Below are 21839 nucleotides of genomic sequence, written 5' to 3'. Positions count from 1 at the left end.
CTATAGTTGATTCAGGTTCTACGTGCTTGGCCATTGCCATGTCTGTAAATAAATGTGGGTTGTATTTATAACTGCACTCTGTTTTCGCATCCATTGGGGAGTGCCTGTTACACCCCAATGAGTTGAGTAGAGTACAAGAGAGAAAGTGTCTTGCTCACCCCTTTGGCATTTTTTCGAGGAACATCCCCCCCCAACCCCCTTCCTTCACTTAATCCTGCCCTGCACTGGACTGGACAAGATAATCAGGAGTCTGAGACAGGCTTGATGAGCTGGCAAAGTGGGGTTTTAAGCTTTCTTGGTTGTGCCACAAGAAAAAGCCAGACCGCATGTTCTTCCATTGTAACACAGCATTTGGAAATTGGAATGGTATTGATTTGAGGATTTCTTTTATATTTTGTTTTGTATTTTGTTGTGGACCAAATACTGGTAGATATGCTCCTTACACTTTTAAATGCCTACCTCTTCCTCCTCCTCCTCTTCAGGTCCAGGCCTCCTCTGTTGTGGAGGGAAAACAGAAGCAGTTTTGGGTTAACTGCTAAATCCTATTGGAGAATTTGGCCTAGAATGATGTTTGTATTCCCTGCATGTGCACCTCACACCGTGCATTACAGGTCTCGCCCCGATACGACTTGCTCTGTTAGTCGATAAATGAACTGTGACTCTTGAGCAGGGGAGCCCTTTGTGATCTGTGTTTAAGTGTCTGGGGCAATTTGTCTGATTCAATTTGCTGGCCCAGATCTGTAATCATGCTATAGAGACATCGACGGTTGATGTGCATCTTCAGCACAGTCGTCGTCTTCTTCTTCGTTCTCCTCCTCCTCCTCCTCCTCCTCCTGCATTCATCCGAGGCGTGGATGTGACAGTAATTCCGGCAGATTCCCTGTAATCCTGATAATGGTGACTTGTGTCTCCGGAACTAATCCCCCGGATTTATCCCCAACCGAGGGGCAATTAGCAAATTAATTCCCCCCAAAATGATTTTTCCTTCATCCATGCCTCCACCGATTTCTCCAGTGCCACCGTTTGTTTTTTTAATGAGTCATCATGTTGTTATTGTGGTAGCGGGGCCTACGTTTACATTACACTTAAATGAATATGAATGAGGGGCTGTGTTGGACTGGGTCCATGAGCAATAGATAATGGATTTTATGCATCCAATGCATGTGGAATGTCTCTCCTGGGTTATCTCAGTGCACATAAGATCCTACGGTGCATCTGTGAGGGTGATGTTCTCATCGTGTGCCTAGTAACGTTTAAGGTAATTGAGGTAATAACGCTAAGATGGCCTCCGTGCAGACCCAGTTAGCCTTTTAACCCAGGGTTAGGCTCATTAGCAAGCAGGTTGTTAGCGCCATATTGATGGTAAACATGGTACAAGTGTGACCACTGTGAATTCCAAGCAGGGTCTGAATACCAGTCCAGTCCAGCTTGTTCGGCACATGTCAGCTATGTGATTGTCAAGCCTCCACTGACCCCCCCTCCCTCTTGTTCCTTGGCGCCAACGGTCTCTTCACTCAACCTGCGTGACCAGTTTCCCAGACCTCTGGCCTGGGGCTCGGAGTGTTCCATGTTTAGCTGGCACTTTGTGTCGCTCATAATTGATTGTCAGCACAAACGTCATTGTAGGTCTTTGCTCCACAGCCCTGCTTGACATGAGTGGAATAAAAAGATCTTTTTATCTTTTAGCCTGACGCTAACCTGAGGCAGGTGACTGTTGTTCTCTCTCTTTCTCTTTCTCTCTCTCTCTCTCTTTCTCTCTCTTTCTCTCTCTTTCTCTCTCTTTCTCTCTCTTTCTCTCTTTCTCTTTCTCTCTCTCTCTCTCTTTCTCTTTCTCTCTCTCTCTCTCTTTCTCTCTCTCTCTCTCTCTCTCTCTCTCTTACTTTCTCTCTCTCTCTCTCTCTCTCTTACTTTCTCTCTCTCTCTCTCTCTTACTTTCTCTCTCTCTCTCTTGCGCACACTCGCACTCTCTGAAAATAGGCCTCTCTTTGTACTTTTCAATTATGAATTTTCCTAGCCTTTAAGAATGTTGTTTGCCTACCCTACGATCCCCCCCCCCCCCCCCCAAGGACAAGAATTGCTCAGAATAGTATTTTAAATAATATTGTATGTCTAAATTGTTAGGCTTAGTTCTGTCCCGTGAGTAAGAGAGGGACCTACAGTAGAGCCAATGCCTGCACACTAAAACATGGGTGGGTGTAGCTGCTGTGTTTGTTTACTTTTCACTGCACACTGGTTTTGCACACCGCAAAGTGTCACCATTGTCGAACCACACCTACCACGTCCCTTTGACTGAATGAGCCTGTTTTTTGTCGGTCAGCGTTGCCACTTGAGATTCGGTTGGGGTTAACCACAAAACCAGCTCCTATTGTTGTTGTTTCTTAAACCATATGGCGCCCTCAGGCTATGGTTTGCTGCTTTAGATTCAACATCCTCACGTCTTTGTGTTTAGATAAGATGAAGTGCCAAGGATTACACTTCAAAGAGAAATGATTTTGTTTGGCCTTTTTGGTTGTTTGACACGATGTGGCCGCATATGTTTCATGTAAGCCTTTCTAGGCCCTCCGTCTTAGCAGCCGTAGATGAATAGATTTGTGGGGATGTTCTCACAGGTAGGCTGTTGTGGTTTTGAGTCACGGTTCTCCTGGCCATCATGGCTCATTGATGATCCCTGTCTTATGGTGGTCTATGTGGGATACCTGTAGGCCTACACCTCTGTTGTGGAGGGAAAAACGGAAGCAGTTTCGGGTTAACTGCTAAATCCTATAGGAGAATTTGGCCTAGAATGACGTTTGTATTCCCCGCATGTGCACCTCACACCGTGCATTACAGGTCTCGCCCACATACGATACCTGTAGGCCTATATCATTGGCAGTTGTTTGGCTAACTTATATAATGTGTTCTGGATCTGCAGATGCAGCAAGGTTAGTTATGCCTCCACTTGGCACTTCAGAAATGTATCTATGTATGTAAGTAAGTAGCCTTGTGCGCTAGAACACATGAGCCAGAATGGCATGAGGTAGCTTGATGTAGGACAGGACCCCAGTACTGTATGTACAGTATAGGAATGTTTCTCTATTCATATCGGTTGGTGCGTCTTAGACTAGCGGCGTTTTCTGTGCAAAAGGGATAGGACTAAATGATTGTCCTGTTATACAGTACAGTAAATGACTTTCAGCCCCCCCTCCCCCCCCCCCCCCCCGCTGATTACACTGAAAACGAGACTCGGCACTGAATGGACAAGCTATCCCATTACCCTCCTGGACCCATCAAATAGAATCGCTAACAAATCATATCATGACAAGACAGAGATTTTCCCACACATAATTTGAAGCCACTCTCTCTCTCTCTCTCTCCCTCCCTCCCTCCAGAGGCACTCGTCACCATTGGTTAATTACAGGGTTACAGTAAAGCCCTAGTACTGGTGTCTGCTGAGTTCTGCTGAGTGATGCCTCTGTTAGCGATCACCACAGAGCCCCGTGGCGCCGAGTTCCTTGCGCACTGGGCAGCGACATGGAGGCATAGCGTGTGACATCAAAGCAACTGGGCATATGAGTATCATGGGGCATATGAGTAGTAGGCAGAATGCCATGATGTCATAACATGCTATAGGATACAGTGGAAAAGGCCACCACACAGAAGAAGTCTGTTGATACAGTTTGTAGGATTCAGGCCTTCTTTGGTACATTTGACTATTTCATATACTTTGCGTTGAAGCGCTCAATAGGTTCTAAAAACTGTAACATTGCCCCATTCCCCTTTTTGACAGGTAATGACATTCCAGAGTTGTGTGATACTCTGCCTGCCGAATATACCGTTTTTTGTTTTTTTCTTTTACCTCACAGAACCATTTCTGACCTCAACCTTTCCTCTCCCTCTCTCTTTGCTCCTCAGGTGCCATCCTGGGCCGATCGGAGACGCAGCAATGCGTCCACTACAACTACAACCCTCCTGGCTCGGAGAGCCGGGGCAACCGCAACAACACAGAGACGTGTTTGGGGGAGAAGGACAAGAGGCGGCACTGCTTCGCCACCTGGAGGAACGTATCGGGCACGGTAGAGATCGTCAAGCAAGGCTGCTGGCTCGATGATGTCAACTGCTACGACAGGTATTGTGTCCCGGAGGATTACTGTGTTGAAGGATTTGTGTGTAGTTAGGATTTGTGGTGCGACAGGTACTAAATGTTAGCAGTATACTGAGCGGGGGAGACTGGTGGAGGTAGAAATCAGAGGACGGCCTCATTGTAGTGCACGGAAGGGAATGAGGAATGCTATCAGTCACGTTTGATAGCATTCCTCATTCCGTTCCATACATTGGAATGAGCCCGATTTCTACCACCAACCGGCCTCCCCTGATACTGAGTGAGAACTTGGGTTGTTTGACAGGTATTGTGTACATCCTCCTGACATTGGAGGATGACTTGTATGTGACTGAGTATTGCGACAGACATGTCATGAATGTTATCAGCATAGTATACAATATTATTTAATACAGCATATCTAATAATGTGTATCATTGTGTGCCGTACCATGTCTAAGGCATAGATATCAGTATAGTGTGAACGGTAATCCTTAATCTCTGTATACAGAATATTATCTACGACTTTAATCTAGTATCTCCGCTCTGATGGGAGCCCTCGGTCGTTTCATGCTGATATAGCCTAAATGTGAAATGGGTCTGAAGGGGAAGAGCATGAAAAATCATGAAAAATGTGGTTTCTTGCCAGCAGTGAAATGTGTGTGTGGAACAGCAGTCTCAACTTGTTCAAACAGCTACAGAACTGAGATAAACAGTTGATCTTAGTCTCAAGTGATTCAACACCCGAGATGGCTTTTAAACAAGCTCGAGAGTTTTTCCTTATTGCGAATGGACCGCGAGCCAAACGCAAATAATAGTAACCGCTATCCATCCTTACCGAGGAGCTATCGCCATACGTCACCAGATACGAAGTTTAACACTTTAGCTCTCGACAGTTGTGTAAACATGTTTTGCTGTCGAGCTTCGCTCCCTCCTCCTTCATTCCCCCCCCAAAAAATCCGATGTTATCTCTTCTGCCTTCCATCCAGTGTGTCAGTCAGGCAGTCAGGCAGTAGCGCTGCCTTTGGTGCCAGAAAACATTCTCTGTTCGAGCCCTAGCGTGCGAGAGCCGGGGCCCGGAACGTCTCAGTTACCTGGCGGCTCTTGTCTTAGCATGTCGCTGAACCCGTTTACCTCCCACCTGCAGTAACCGGATCAATTTGCTTTTGAAGTGTGGCGTGATGCCATGTTATTCCTCAACGCAACGCAACAGGTAGCCAGGCAGCTAAGCGTGTGTGTGCGTGTGTGTGTGTGTGTGTGTGTGTGTGTGTGTGTGTGTGGTGTGTGTGTGTGGTGTGTGTGTGTGGTGTGTGTGTGTGGTGTGTGTGTGTGGTGTGTGTGTGTGCGCGCCCAACATGTAAACAGCCAAACATACTTGCACTTTTCTTCTCCTTTTTCAAGCAGTGAACAACACACACTGCTCATGTTGTTACTACGCACGGTCTAATAAGCTTGTGTTAAATATTCTGGCTACAGGTTTGATGTAGTTTAACCTCCCCAGAATGTAACGTATCTCAATTCAATTGTAGTATTCATTCTTTCTCTCTATTTCTCCCTTTTGGGGAAGCACATTACAGGTCATTAAACCGTTTAATGACCTGTAATGTTACATGGTAAAACACACTAAATAATATGGATTTGTACAGGAAAGAAGTAAGCTATGGCACTATTGGAACTTGATCTGTGAATTCTGCACGTCCCTGTCATAGAAAGATACAGAACAACCTGTTTTCCTCTTTCTGGCACAGTTATAAAGACCCAAGGCCGGTTCTGCTGTGGGGCCACAGGGGCAATGGTCTCGCTGCATTGTTTTGCTGTGGGGCCACAGGGGCAATGGTCTCGCTGCATTGTTGTGAGTGACAGCAGGCCCAGCTCCAGAACCAACACCTTGGGTGGGCGAGGGGTGGTGGGGGCTGGGGGGCTGCGTAGCAAGGCCGGCCGGGGGGATGGGGTAGCAAGGCCGGCAGTGAATAGATAGACATAGTATATGGATCTACAGTAAATCCAAATATGAGATTAAACATTCAAACACGGCCCCGGAATATCAACAATTCAGAAAGAAAAAACAAAGTCTTAACTTTTCATTTTGTGGGCAAGACGCACGTTTGGGTGGGCTGCGTGTGACGGTATCTTCCCCTGCTCCTGTTTTACAGTACTGAATGTGTGGAGAAGAAGGAAGGGCCGGATGTGTTCTTCTGCTGCTGCGAAGGAAACATGTGCAACGAGAAGTTCTTCTACAACCCTGATACACAAGCAGTTCAGAGTAAGTTCACTGTGTGTGTGTGTGTGTGTGTCTGTGTTTGTGTGCGCTGTGAGTGTCTGTGTGTATACATGTGTGTGCTCCCTAGGTGTTATGGAAAAAAACTGCCTTGCTCAACTATAAACAGGAAAACAAACTCAGTGTAGCCCCAGAGTACTCCGACTGTAACCAATCACCGTGACCAACCAACGCCAAAACAATATGGGTATGTCTATTGTTTTATGCCATAACCGCAGTCACAAGGAGGCCTTTTGAAACATGTCCTCATGACTGCCGTTATGGAATAAAAATGAATACATAACCATTTATTACATTAGTAACAACAGTTGACTATCTTTATTGGATAACATCACACACCCTGATGTCATAATGACTGTTCTAATAATAGACTGTTCTGCAAAATAATAACTGTTCTGCGTAGTCCGATACTGTACTGATGGAGACACAGATTTCTTGGAAATTCCTGTGGACCACCTCACACGCTGCTGCAGTGCTACTCATGTAGCCGGGACGCTCTGCGGAGTCTGAACACACTTGAGATTATTCAACCTTCCGCCTAGCGCGCCAAGGTGCACTACCGTTTGCATCCACCAGAAGGCGCATGGATTGAAGTGTTTACAGTACAACGTTAAGCACGCGTAGAGTGATCAGTGAATCGATACAGCTCGCACTTAGCAGGCAAAACCATTTGATTTTACTGTCGATTTAATTAGTTGTCCGAGTGTACGGTTTTCCTTGGTTGATCAGTTGCCTCTTGCTCAGGATTTTTTGGATCAGTGAAAGTAAGCTGTCATGTTGATGTTGATATTATTCTGCAGGCTATAATATATACAACTGAAAAGCTTTGGGGATCAATAAAAACACATCCCCTGATAACTATGATAATTTTTTTCAAATAATACCATCCAAAATACTAAAAGGAAAATGAATGATTGATTAGTACAGAGTAAATATGTAACTCAGATTTCAAATTCAGTTCAAAATCCAATTTGATAAGACGGCTTGCTCTCAAGCCAGAAATGTACACTTTTGAGTGTCTCTACGTGACCCCCACAGAGCCCTACCGAAAGGATCCATTTTGTTTACCATTTGAACAAACGGCATGGCCGCTATTAACCAATGAATTGTCCAGGGGTGCGTGGCCTCTCACATACATGGTTATAAGTCAAAGAGAAATAGTCCCATCATGATAACACTTGATACACAGGTCCATTAGGCTCTCAGGGTCACACCCTTAAAGCCACATGCAACCAAATCAACCAAAAGGGGACGCCATAAATGCCATATTTTGATGTCTCTTAATGTGGTTCACCAAATGTCATGAAATGTGGTAGTCATGTCCTGGGGTACAGTCCTAGCCAATATCTTAAACATGGTCATGGTTGGCCATAACGCCGGGCTTGCGGGCGTGGTCTATCACATAAAAGCTGGTAAATCAAAGACGGTCTACGCTGTCACTATAAACCTGGTAGACATGTCCAAGGCTCTCCGTTGACCATTCTCAGACAGCCGTTTGACCCTGTGACCTGTGACCTGTGACCTTGCCATGAGGCTCAGACCCCATTAATCGCTGCTTGCAGCTTTTATTATTGGTATAATATTACAGAAAAACTAACTGCCAAAATAGTAAATAAAATGTATTTTCTGTTGCCCCAGGCTGCTGAAATAGGAACTTAATTTTACACAAGTACAGTCGGCTGTGGGATACAAACTCGATCGTTGCGTTAGTTCTAAGAAACAGGCCCGAGCGCGGCTTACTAGCGCCATCTAGCAACTGCTTACTAAATGTGCACAAGGTCAGTTTTAGCTTCGCCTCAATTCACTTCAACCCTCCGAAGAGGCACAATTGAAGTACGTACAACGGCCGCATCGCCACACCCACCACATTTGGCTCCACCTGTACGTTCCGATTCTGTTCATATGTGTTCCGATTCCGGCCAGGGCTGGCTTGCTAGCTGCGGTGGCATGTGCCATAGCGTGTCCTGTCTCATGCCCAGGGGATTGCTGTGTCTTTCAGATTACAGCTGATCTGTCCTCCTTATCCCCATTGAGCTAACAGGCCTCACTGTTAAACATCCTCTTAGCAGAATGAGGAATGCAGTGACTCAGTCAACCAAGGGGCCCTAACATTGCCTGCCTGCCTGCCTGCCTGCCATGGACCTTAAGTCCTGGAACTCACGTTCTTCCTCTGCAAAAAAAAAACAATGTGACACATCCTCGATGAAAGATGTTGAATGGGCCTGAGCTTTATCGGGAATAATAGTAATGTTATTGTTTGATAGCCCTGCCCTTCTTTCTCGGAACCCAATTGTTTGAGTACAATAATGGAATAGTCTTATCAACGCAGTTCAGAAGACACATGATTGTGTTATTTGTTGCTTCTGAGTCAGGAAAAGGTATACACAAGAGGGTGTGTGATAGAGCTTAGGGGAAGGGGGGGGTTCTATAGCAGGCCCTGCTTACGCAACATAACGTGTATTTGCGGCAGCAGTGACTAACTAGATGTGGAATGCCCTGGATATTTGGAATGAAACGCTCAGTGCCCCTCTGCCTGACTATCGAGCGACCGAGGCAGGCAGGCAGGCGGGCAGCACACAGCTGCTTTTTTAAACCTAGCAACAGGACCTATCTGGGGACCAGGAGAGAGGAGAGGAGAGGAGAGGAGGGGAGGGGAGAAGTAGAAGGGAGGAGGAGAAGGGAGAGAGGGGAAGGGAGGAGAAGGGTGAGGTGGAGAGGCATGGGAAGGGAAGGAGGAGAAGGAAGAAAGTGGAGGAGAGCGTGACCTGCTGACCAGAGCAGCTCTGTGCCTGAGTGGTGTGTGCCGTCTGGTGATCCTAATGCCCTGGGGCCAAGGGGTGGGGTGAGGGTGAGGGCGAAGGTGGGGGCGGGGAAGCAGAGAGCATGCAGCAGGCAAAGGGAGGGGTGTTCCTGCTGTGTTTTTCAGCTCAAAGAGGCTAATCCGGGTTCTTATCCCGCCTGCAGCTAAAATGGAGCACTGGGCTGGAGTGGAGGCGGGGAAGAGAGGGGGGTGGGGGGGTTGGGTTGTGTGGTGTGGCAGCATCACGAACAGTGCCCCCTTTGAACCACACAAGTTGCTACCTAATGCCAGTTCAGCTGAGGTCGCCCCCCCCACACACAGAGAGCGAGAGAGAGCGGCATACACACACTCCCACATTCACACACACACACACACACACACACACACACACACATTCGATGTGACGCTGGCAGGCGAGGGAAGGGAAATCCGCCGCAGCGGCGACACGGGTGCGTGTGCGATTGTTGAGGGTGGCCACTGCTTTGGCAACAAGGCACAATCTCAAATCTTTCCCTCTCTCTTTCTCACACACTTAACTCCACCCTCCCCCCCCCCCCCTCTCCCTCTCCCTCTCTCTCTCTCTCTCTCTCTCTCTCTCTCTGAGTTATGGTTGTGAAATGCTCCGTTTTTAGGATTCATCCCCGGCGTGTGTGTTTCACTGTGTGCAGGAGTGTCGTGTGGGAGTGAGAGATCCCCTTGATTTAACCATCACACTCAGTAACACTAAGCCCAGATTTGGCAGGTTCCCAGAGCGAGCTGGAGAGGTATTTTATTTTCGAGATGTGATGTGAGCCTCAGCCGGAGTTGGCCCAGCGTACATCAGCCTCTGCATTTACAGTGACGGTTGCAACGTTTAAAGGCCCGGCGTTCACGTTCCGGGCGAAGTCGTAACCAGACGGTAGCGCCACACACAAAAAAAAAACCCTCTTTCAGCTCTCTCTCTCTCTCCTCGATTTGTGTATCGCCCCCCATCTGCAATAGCCATTTTTGTTTTTCGATGATCTGCTCCAAATCTAATTGTACGTCCTTCTCTTCCCGTCTTTCTCCTCCGCCTCCTCCTCAGCGACCTCCAACCCGGTTCCTCCGAAGCCCCCGCTCTTCACCACGCTGATGTACTCGTTGGTGCCCATCATGGGCATCACCGCCATCATCCTCTTCTCCTTCTGGATGTACCGCCACCACAAGCTGGCCTACCCGCCTGTCCTGGTGCCCACGCAGGTAAGAGAAAACACAGCTGCCCCCCCCCCCCCTCCCCTCCCCTCCCCGTGTATGATATGAAAACAGTGAAAATGTGATATGGGGATGATATTGATGTTGTTGTTGTTGTCATTTTACATGGCGTTCTCTACGTGCTGTGGCGTTGAGTTGGGTGGTCTAGGCCTTCACACAACGGATGTCGGCAGAGATGTCGGGATGTCCGTCTCTTTGCCTCGGGGGGTCAGGACTTGTTTTTTCCTCGGAAACGGATAAAGTCAAGATGTTGCTGTGAGGTATCGATCAGGGAAGACGTGACTTTTACTTTACCGCGTGGCACTTCAGGTCGCCATGGATGGGTTACGCCGGCGATCTTGAGCTTTGGTAGATTGTGATTGGTCAGAGGAGCGTAGTTTGCGGGGTGCAGTACCACAGAAACGGTGTGCACTCTCGTTTCCTCTTCTCAGCCACCACATCCTCTTTTTGGAGAATTTCAGAAATACCAGAGAATTTACCCCCCCCCCTCAAGCGACACATCTGTTTGATGTGACGTGACAGTGTCTTTACTGAGCCAATGTGCCAGTGTCACACACATGCATCCCCCCCCCCCCCATGTCTGAGAGATGAACACTCACTAAACTAGCCCATGAAATCTCCATGAAGGCCTGTCCTGCGCCGTCCAGAGCTAAGTTAGGCCCCGCATTTTTGGCAAGCGGCAATTTATGAGATACAGACAGACAGACACCCTGAAAAGTGAATTCTAAGAACAGTCAACTGCTTTGCGCTTTCTTCCCTCGCCTCAGATGTCCGTTACTGATAATTGGTTTCAAAGCATTGAACAGAAAAGACGCAAAAAAAAAAATAGGGTAGGGACTCGGGATGTCGGAGTAATTGAGCAACGGTGTCCCTACAAACGTAGGCTAATGGGTCGAATAAAAGCGTGAGGTTGCCGTCTCATCCTACCCCATTGGTTTGAGGAGGCAGGCGTATTAGACCGACTGTATTCTAGTCCTACTGCATGTAGGCTACACAACACTGCTCTTTGTTAGTTTCCCCCCCTCTCAGATCCTCTTGATTTGGACTATTTATATCTCCAGTCAGTGTTGTGGCTAGCAGTCCGTCTTTGTTGTCCGCCGAGGATGTACCCCAGCTGTGCCATAGTCTCAAGGCATCTCCGTGTGCCTGTGACGTCGGAGGGCGTGTCGACGCCCCCCTCCGAGGCGGTTTTATCGGAGGTGTTTTTATCACGTCACACGACGAAAAGCCGCTTCTCTGTCGCAGCGTCAGGGCCGCCGTTAGGAGCAACGTCAGCTGACTGCACAGGTCTCCTAACAGTCCGAAGGCACAAATAACCGTGCTGTACATGAGGTCCTTGCTTTGAGCAGCGGACATGTGCCTGATCCCCAAAAAAAAAAAGAAAAAGAAAAAAGAGGGGGGCGTTTAGACCTTGGATGTGTGGTCCTCACTCGGTATGGGCGTCCTATGGAAGTACCTGGTTATCATGAGAGGCGGGCTTGCAGGGAGGCGCTGAAGTGTGTGTGTTGTGTGCTGTGTGTTGTGTGTGTGTGTGTGAGCGTGCGTGCATGTATGTGTGTGTGGTCCTCGCCCACTCATCATCACCCGCACCACAGAACACTGAGCACAGGAAAGCGTTCAGAGAGGGGGAGGGGGCGGATTAATAATGCATGCTGCTCTCTCCCTTTTTTCTTTTTTCTCCCTCCCTCGCTCGCTCGCCCGCCCGCTCTCCTCTGCTCCCTCCCTCCCTCCCTCCATCTCTCCATCTCTCCCCCTCCCCCACCTTCATAGCTATAAAAAGGCAGGCTGCACGCAGGTCAATGAGGCATGACAGGGTTCGATCAATAACAAGCTATGTTTTCGTTAATGCCCACCCCCTATGCAGCTCTCTGCTATCTGCTGTGCCATCCTAACCGGCCTGATTTACGGAGCAGCCCCGCAGGAGTCATGCTACTGGATATGTGCTCTACATGGAGCGGTATCCGTTCAGTCCAGGTTTGCGTGCGCCGTGTGCAGCTTGTATGACCGTACGTTATCATAGAGGCGGCTCCCGCGTCCGTGCCACAGAGCCTACCGTGTCAAAGGACATTCAGGGTAAAGATGAAAATATCTGCATCGCACGCACACACACACACACACACACTCGCACGCACACACTCACACACACTCGCACACACACACATATATTCTGAATAAGGACTGAATAAGACCCTGATTGGTCACTCGGAGAGTATGCTGTTTGGCCAGGGCTCACCCTCCCCGACCTCCATTCCCAGAGTGCAATGTGATCCGAGAGGGAGGGAAGAGGTTGTTCATTATTCATCAACCTCCTAAAGGCACCCTCTGAGTAAGCATGTCCTTCAACTGAAGGAAGGAAGGGAGGGGGGAGGGGGAGGGAGGGAGGGTGGGAGGGAGAGAAAGCAAGCATAGAATAGCCTTTTAACCCTGCTTAATGTCCCTCTCCTCTCCTCTCCTCTCCTCTCCTCTCCTAGCCTTAGTGCGTTCCCGCTTAATCCGTTCCCCCTACCGATGTCTTTCTGAGGCGACATAGTAAAACAAGACAAAGTGTGCCAGTCTTTCAGTATTTTGCTTACTGCCACCTGAGGCCCCATTTTAAGTCCTTGGTCAGCCGTATTTTGGAGGCGCAGGTGTTTTAGCTTGAATTTAATTTTAGCCTTCAAGAAGTGAATAGGCAAGTCTTTTGTTCTCTCTCTCTCTCTCTCTGTCTCATACACTCACACGGAATATCCTTCTTGTACAATACATGCTCCTTCTTGCATGTGCGTGCACACACATACACACGCTCGCACACTCACACACACGCTTGTTCGAACACTCACCCACTCACACACGCACACACATGTGCATTCATTTGCATATTAAAGTAGCATTTAGCAGCACCGTTGCTTCCAACGTAGTGTGTGTGTGTGTGTGTGTGTGTGTGTGTGTGTGTGTGTGTGTGTGTGTGTGTGTGTGTGTGTGTGTGTGTGTGTGTGTGTGTGTGTGTGTGTGTGTGTGTGTGTGTGTGTGTGTGTGTGTGTGTGTGTGTGTGTGTGCGCGCGCGCGCGTGTGTGTGTGCGCGCATGCATGCACGCGTTTGCGAGTTACAGAACAAAGTGTGCTGCCTGCCGGTGCGTCAGGGGAGGGAGAGGGAGAGGGACCAGGAGCATAATCACACTCTCTAACAGCCATTGCGAAATTCTGGGGGAGTTGTTGGCAGCGATTGAAATGCTTACCGTCAGCTTGTCATTTTTTTTTTTTTTTTTTTTTTTTTTTTTTTTTTTTTATAGCATCCCCAGGCTGAACACACTGTAATAGGCACGCAGATCTGTGTTTGAAAAGCTTGGTGTGAGCAGCAGCTCACCCCGCCCCCCCTACCCCCCCCCGCTAAACACACTGCCATGTGACACACACCGTTGCTATGTATGATTTACCCCCTGAGTACTGTTACTCACTCCCTCCGCCTGCGTTTTCTCCTCTGACATGTATGTGAATTGTGGAGGTAGGTCAGAACGAGTTGGCCTGGGCTGCGGCGCGATTGTTTAGTAACGGGGGGGGGGGGGGGGGGGGGGGTAGGTAGGTACTGTAGGTAGGTAGGTAGCGTAGCGTAGCTTTGGAGCGCCTCAAGCGTTTCTCAGCCAAGCTAATGGACTCTCTCAGATGTTGTCGTGACTTGAAAACCTGGCTTCGGGTGAGCGCAACTCACGGTTGGCTGGCTGCTCATTCCCAGATGTTGGGTCGGTCCGCGTAACAATGGCCCCCGCTCTCTCTTGTTCGTGTTCTTCCCCGCCTCCGCCTCCACCTGAGGTCAGGGGAGCCACGGTTGAGTGTGGTCCTCTGCGGCTCAGTCGGTAGAGCGTGGCGCTAACAGCGCTTAGGTTGGGGGTTCGATTCCCGCTGGGACCCTATATACTGAAATGTAGGCGCTCACTGCAATGTAAGTCGCTTTGGATAAAAGCGCCAGCTAAATGGCGTATGTATTATTATCTATGATTCCCAGGCCAAACGGGAGCCGTAGGTATACTGTGCCTTGTGTGTTTTAGACGTAGAATGCGTACGGTCCCCGTGTTGGCACCGGAGGCTCTGTGACGGTTCCGTTCTAGATTTAGAACGCAAATGAAATGTTATTGCCATGGAATTATTGGTGTCCAGATGGAGGATAAGATAGTTAGCCCAAACTGTGGATATACCTCTGGCTCTGATCCGAGGTCAGGGCAGGAGCAGCTTAAGAATATCCTCCTCTGGCCACAGGTCATTAGGGTTGTTATTTGTTTCCCCCCCCTCTCTCTCTCTCTCTCTCTCTCTCTCTCTCACACTCCCTCTCCCTCTTCCTTCCTCTCTCTTTCTCTCTTTCTCTCTCTCTCTCCCTCTTCCTTCCTCTCTCTTTCTCTCTTTCTCTCTCTCTCTCTCTCTCTCTCTCTCTCTCTCTCTCTCTGTGCCTCCATGTCTCTCATGCTGGAAATGTTTCTTTTATGCCTTTTCCCTCGACTAGCACGCCTTTCATATTATGATAGAGGTAAGACACGTCTGATACTTAGCTAATGGTTCATATTTACAAAGGACTGTTTGAATTGTTTTGGGCTTGATTATCTATTCTTATTCTTTTGCATCTCTATTGATTTCACCACATCCCCTCAAGCTTGAGCCTTTCACCTCTGACACGGTTCATTTCTCTTTGAGTTGTTTTCATTTTGTGATGCTCTCTAGATGGTTGTGTTGTGCACGGATCCTGTATGTTAAATCCACTGTCGTGATTGGGCCTCAGCAGCGGGCCCTGAATCATGGACTGATGTGCATGGGCCGACGAGGAAATGACTCAGTGATGGGAATGCAAGACTGAGCATGCCATGAATGCAACTAAAGCAATAGTGCCATGATGGATATGATGGGCTCTGTCAATGTCAGGAGACGGATGGGTGACGCTGGAAGGATACTGAAGAACACACACTCGCTCACTCACTCACACACACACACACACGCGCACATTCACTCGCGCACACTCACACCCACACACCATTTTCCACCCGGAGGAAAAGTCCTACAGCCTGTTTTATAGTTTAGTCCGTACAAGGGTAACCATTCTAAATAGCCCGTAAACAACATTATTGATTCTCCTGTTTGAGGACAAAAGAGTGCCTCATAACTGTGATGAATGCAAGGCCCCTCCGTCCGTCCTGCCCTGTTCTAGCCTACAGGGACAACTGTACCATAAAAAAACAGCATTTGTGTTCATTTTTTTTACGAGCGTTCAATGATTGACATCCTTTAGAATGGAAACGTAAACATGACCTTGAACGCTGTGCTGCTGGAGGTTCTGGGTGTGTCTAGGGCAGGGTTGGGGTCTGGTCCGGGCTGCATGCTTTAGCCCAGGCCGTGTAGAGCTTATACATGTCACCCTGCCTACCCTGCCTTACTTGTTTTCCCTTCTCTTTCCTCATGCCCCCCCACCCACGTTCTTCCCTTTTCCTTCTTTCTGCTACCAATCTGTCACTGAGGCTATTTCCTCCTGGTGGTGGCTGTACACATACAATAGCTACATGTACATGTGGGCTTCTGTGTGTACACCCCCATGGGGGGGGAGGGGGGGAAAGAGCAACATTCGGATATTATAGATGCTCATTTCCCCTTGCTGTTTCACTCAGCCACTGGGGGACCTTTGATTAACCCCAGTGAGGAAGGTTCTGGAGCGCTGTCATGCAGCCTGGAGCCATTGTGGTCCCTCCAGGTCTGGGCCTGGGCAGCAGAGATGAACTGCTTCGATAACACACACACACACACACACACACACGCGCACGCACGCACACACACACACACGCACGCACAGACACACAGTTTAGAGAGGAAGCGGCTTATTGCTTTTGCTGACAAAGGGGTATCTGGTAGAAAAGGTTCCTGCTCTATGGTAGGCGCAGGCCAAGGGCACTCTCATCCACACAGCCATAGGACAGCTGAGTCTCCAGCCAGGAAGGCAGTTCAGGTCCGACATACAGTAGACCCCTCCCAGGCCGTAGACCCAGCCCGGAAAGGTCAGCTGTTGGTACGACCTCCAGAGAACGACGACTCTATCAGTCTGTCATCATCGGCATCATCATCCTGCCTTTGTAGTTCTCTTCCTTTATCCAATCAGAAGAAAGGTCTCTCTTTAATACCAGGATGTAGCTTTGATAGTAGGGCAGGTTCCATGTACGATAGTGCAGTCAAAAGTCAAACATGAAGGCCCAGAATCCCAGTCCGAAAGAAAGGACAGTTTACCCCTATTTCCTTAATGGAAACAATGCAGCCGCCCACCCGCCCGCCCGCCTGCCCGCCCACCCACCACTCTGGAAGCTTTCAAAGAGAGCTGGGAAAGCACCTGGACTGTATATTCCCTGAAGACAAAGGATGAGCATCGCTGTTGTATAACTTATGGGCTGCAGTTACATCCCCTGTCACTCAAACTAGGTCAATCAGGCCTCATCCATCCAGTAGTCCAGAGACAGGGGTTGGTGATTAAGTTTAACCAGCTCAGGACTTCCCTAGCCCCTGTAAGCCCCTTCTGTCAAATCTTCATAGCGCCCAGGCCCAGCAGCTGCTCAGAAGTTTCCCTTTTTCCCAACTTGAGGCTCTGGCCCTGCAACTGGGTGGCCATTTTGGATCCTTACTGTTGCTTGGCGTTTCTCTCATTGCAGTAGACCTATGTCCATTGCGTCACAGTTGATGTAAGGTCTCTGTGTCACTCAGATTGCAAAAATAATGTGCTTGACGTTGATTTTTTTTTTTTTTCCCTCTCTCTCTTCTTCCAGGATCCGGGGCCCATGCCTCCCTCCCCCATCCTGGGACAGAAGCCATTGCAGTTGCTGGAGATCAAAGCCAGGGGGCGCTTTGGCTGTGTGTGGAAGGCTCAGCTGCTCAACGATTACGTGGCTGTCAAAATATTTCCCATTCAGGTAGTGTATAGTGAACAAGGCCAGCAGCACGGAGCGGAGGCAGGCTTTCCCTGCTTCTTTAAGGAGAGCGTCAGTCTTAAAGCTCCAGGCCTAATCCTTCAGGGCTGACCAGGCCCTTAGCTTAGGCCAATCACTAAGCCTCTCCTGGCCTCAATTGACCACTGAGCACGGGCCGACATGACAGCACACTCAAAGACAAAGCAGATACTGTTTTAACCGTTTGGGGGCGGTTCTGAAATGTTCTTATTCACCTTTTTTAGCTTTTATACAGCCACCATCACGACGCCACGTTGGGTTTTAGGCGTTCTTTCCCCCACAAATGACTTGGCTGCTAATTTACTGAGTAGCATCTCTCCATTGTTACACATCTGATATGGTTTGTGAATGGTTTTCTGTCTGCGTTTGGTCCTCAGGATAAGCAGTCATGGCAGAACGAGTATGAGATCTACAACGTGAGTGGGATGAGACACGAAAACCTGCTCCACTTCCTCGGTGCGGAGAAGAGGGGCACGAACATGGACATAGAGCTTTGGTTGATCACAGCCTACCACGAGAAGGTAAAACACACTCCCCCCTGGTGGCCACAGGACCTCATTACAAACACAACGGAAGACTTAAACTGACTCATGTCACAGGAGAGTTTTCCCAATAGTCGTTTACGGCCTGAAGACTGTAAACGTAATAGTGGTGATTCAGACCTGATTTGTGTCAATGTAGATTTATAAGCTATGTCATTCTGTTGACTCAATGTTGTCTCATTCACGTCAATGTTATCTATGTTCCAATGCTGATATCGCATCCTTCATCATTCCTTTCCTTGTTTTTACTAGGTCAGTGGTCATACTGCCTCTTATTAGTCACTAATAAGATTACCTAGACCTAGATTCGATGTTTTCCTTGTTATACAACTCTTCATAAGTGCAAAGCTACCTCTTTCTCTATGTTGGGTAAATCTGCCCCCTACTGGTTAGAAGTAGCTAACTCAGTTGGTATTACAGTATGTCACTGTGCCTCACGTTGACTTTGATTGTCTTGACAGCGGTTTGACTCTCCTTTTTATTGTTATTTCGTGTAGTATTGTCTTTGTGTAACTCCTGTCTATAACTGTTCTGTACTGAATCATTTATTGTGTGTCGTGCGTGGACCCCAGGATGAGTAGCTGCAGTGGCAACAGCTAAAGGGGAACCTAATGAACTGAAGTTATCTTATTCACTGGATTGACGCATTGCACGGCTCCAGGGCTTGTTGACTGAGGTGGCAGACTACGGATTAAGAGAATCCGTATTTGTTTTCCAGGGCTCATTGACAGACTACCTGAAGGCCAACGTATTGTCGTGGAACGATCTGTGCCTCATAGCTCAGACTATGGCCCGCGGCCTGGCTTACCTCCACGAGGACATCCCTGGCCTGAAGGATGGCCACAAGCCTGCCATCGCCCACAGGTGAGAGAGGTCCCTCCGTCCGCTCACCTGTCTCTCTACCGTGACTTTCTTAATGCCCCCTTTTCTACTACCATCACTTATTGTCTTTCATATTGCGGCATTATGAAACCGGTTTAGACTGTAACAGTGATTAAGGCCTATACCAGTCAATGTGAATCGAATAGAACGGAACTGAATTTTATGATCTACGGCTTTCTATTTCACTATTGGTCCGTATTGCTCGGGTTTTACTTGAATAGTGCTTTAATTATCTATTACCATTGCTTGTATCATGTTAACATGTAGGCTACTGCTGTTTATTTATTGTTTTCCTATTTCACTTTTCTTCTATTGTACTATTGTTTCTCTGACTTTTTTATGTACAGCACTTTGAGCTGCAGTCTCTGTACGACAATGTGCTCTATAAATAAATGTATTATTATTTATTATTATTATTATTATTATTATTATTATTATTATTATTATTATTATTATTACCGCTCCATCCCAAATCAACTCCAGTCCTTTCAGACCAACGCAAGTGCATTAAGGCTTACAGGCCAGGGCTTCTCCTTCGACCCCCACCTACACTCGCAACATTGATCTCAACTGTCAGAAGAACAATTCCAAAATGTTTTTAGAAGGTAAATGATTTGTGATGTTCCCCCCCTTCCAGGGTGTTTTCTCATGCGTGTGTTGCTGTTGTCCTTCCTCCACAGGGACATCAAGAGTAAGAACATCCTTATCAAGTCCAACCTGACGGCCTGCATCGCTGACTTTGGCCTGGCCCTGAGGTTTGAGGCAGGGAAGTCAGCTGGTGACACACACGGACAGGTAAGGGACAGGTGTCTGGGACAGCTCGACTGTGGAGTGTTTTGTCAAAATGTTGAATATTCAAGCGTTTGAAATATTTGGCTAAAAGTCAGCACTAATCTCACAAATACATATTGACGCGTATATTGTATATATTGACATATTAACCTGTTTGTCATAAGCGTAACTCTGTACTGCCTTAGGCCAGTTGGAGATCCTCAACTACATTTGCATGTTAACGGTCAAAAACGGTCGGCTTATGGAAATTGAGTTGGGTGTGTTTGTTCCAGGTGGGCACTCGGAGGTACATGGCCCCAGAGGTCCTGGAGGGGGCGATCAACTTCCAGAGAGACTCGTTCCTGAGGATAGACATGTACGCCCTGGGGCTGGTGCTGTGGGAGTTAGCTGCACGCTGCAAGGCTGCCGACGGTAAGAGCCCAGGCCCCGCCCCTCTGACCGCCAAGGCGGTAACCAGGATCACACAGTGTCTCCTTTCTCACTCTCCTTCCCACCAAGGGCAATTCCATTCGTTCCATTCAATTAAAAAAATATGAGCAAAGGGTGGACTGGGGTGGTCCAGCGGTCTAGCACCATGGCCTACAGTGCACACATATGCCCATGTCGGCATGGGTTAGAATCCGGCCCATGCCCTGCTGACATACCCTCTCCTCCTTACTTTCCTGTCTTTCTTCACTGTCTCTGTCCAATAAAATACAAATATAAGAGTGGGACTGCCCCCCCCCCCCACACTCCAAAAAATAACCTGCAAAAAACAGTGGAGGTTCTCAGTTCTCACTCCCTAACCCAGCCAGACCCTAGAACAGTGGTCTCTGTCATGCATGATGACCAGGGAAGGCTGGGGGAGGTAGAAATCGGAGGATGGGCTCATCAGTGGCTCAACAGCACAAAGCCAGGTCAATATACTGCTCCATGGAACCAGACAGTAATGATTTATACCAGGCACCCTGTCCTGATCACAGAGAGGTGGTGGCCTGTGACCAGGTCATACAAGCTCCTGTAGCTGTGGTCTCAATCTCATTTCCTCGAGGGCTGATGTGTACGTGTACGCTGTCGTCCTGGCCCAGCAGTTGAATCAGGCGTGTTAGTGGTAGGCTGGAATCTTAACATGCGTACACACATCTGTCATAGAAGCTGGTATGTCCTGGTCACAGGCCACCACCCCTCTGTGACCACGGTTGGGGTTATAAATTATGACTGTCTGGTACCATGAAGCCGAATTGGCCTGGGGACAACCGTTGTTGTGTCGGGGGTCATCATGCAGAACGCCAGATGTGACCTCTGTAGTGATCTGTGGGAGGGCGGGTGGGGTGAGGGGGGGGGGGGGGGTGTGAGAGTGGTTGCTGCTCGCTGGCTCAGAAGTGATAAGAGACCAAAAAAAAAAAGACCCAGCAGCTTTGAAATGCATTCAGAGGACAATTCTACCGTAGTGACCACTGTCTGACTCCTCTATATCATGTATTTGGTCTGAAAGCCGTCCTCTATGAACTCAAAAGCGTTCGTCATATTGATTGGATTCAGTGAACCAACATGAAGGGAATGGGGGTCGTACACATTGGCCAGTGTTGTGTGGGGGTTAGTGCGTATAACAGGGTGTTATGATGTTTTATTGTTCTTGTCCTCCTAATGTGTTGCGGCGCGTCGTCCGTCCCTATCCAGGCCCGGTGGATGAGTACATGCTGCCCTTCGAGGAGGAGGTCGGTCAGCACCCGTCTCTAGAGGACATGCAGGACGTGGTGGTCCACAAAAAGATGAGGCCCACGCTCAGGGAGTGCTGGCAGAAACACCCGGTGAGTGACCTAGTCTCACACACACACACACACACATAGAACACAGAACACACACAGGCATGTGCACGCACACACACACACACAGAACGCACACAGGCATGTGTACGCGCGCACACACACACACACACACACACACACACACACACACACACACACCCACCCACCCTCTGTGTTATTTACCAAACAGCCATAGTAGTCATGTCCCCATAACCATGACCCAAACTACTACTACCCATAGTCATGATACAGTGGGTTACACCGACCTGTCTAAAACCAGAGTAACCTGCTATTAGTGTCCCTGTCACTTGAACAGCTGATGGGAACCACTGCCGTCATGTTCATTGTCCTGTACTCAAACCATCTCCACCATCTTTAGTATCTCCACCGTCCATCGACCACCAGACTAAGGTTAAGGTTAATACAGTTGTAGGAATCTCCGGTGTCTGTAGAGCATCCTTAACTGTAGCCTGCAGCAGACTGCTATTGATCGGAGAACGATACGCTCTTTGT

General features: G+C 48.5%; 1 protein-coding gene across 1 annotated transcript in view; it reads left to right on the top strand.

The window, feature by feature from the left end:
• acvr2aa (activin A receptor type 2Aa) overlaps positions 1–21839 on the top strand; it is a 33069-nt gene that overhangs the window by 7129 nt on the left and 4101 nt on the right. Inside the window, exons 2-10 of the mRNA XM_083681608.1 lie at positions 3892–4105; positions 6228–6337; positions 10216–10370; positions 17144–17287; positions 17701–17844; positions 18584–18729; positions 19428–19542; positions 19812–19950; positions 21199–21329. Coding sequence (XP_083537734.1) covers positions 3892–4105; positions 6228–6337; positions 10216–10370; positions 17144–17287; positions 17701–17844; positions 18584–18729; positions 19428–19542; positions 19812–19950; positions 21199–21329 — 1298 coding nt within the window. The remainder of the gene's footprint in view (positions 1–3891; positions 4106–6227; positions 6338–10215; positions 10371–17143; positions 17288–17700; positions 17845–18583; positions 18730–19427; positions 19543–19811; positions 19951–21198; positions 21330–21839) is intronic.

The sequence above is a fragment of the Argentina silus genome (assembly GCF_951799395.1).
Source record: "Argentina silus genome assembly, chromosome: 12".
Taxonomy (NCBI): domain Eukaryota; kingdom Metazoa; phylum Chordata; class Actinopteri; order Argentiniformes; family Argentinidae; genus Argentina; species Argentina silus.
The sequence above is the reverse complement of the archived record's forward strand: the minus strand, read 5'-3'. Positions and strand labels throughout refer to the sequence as shown.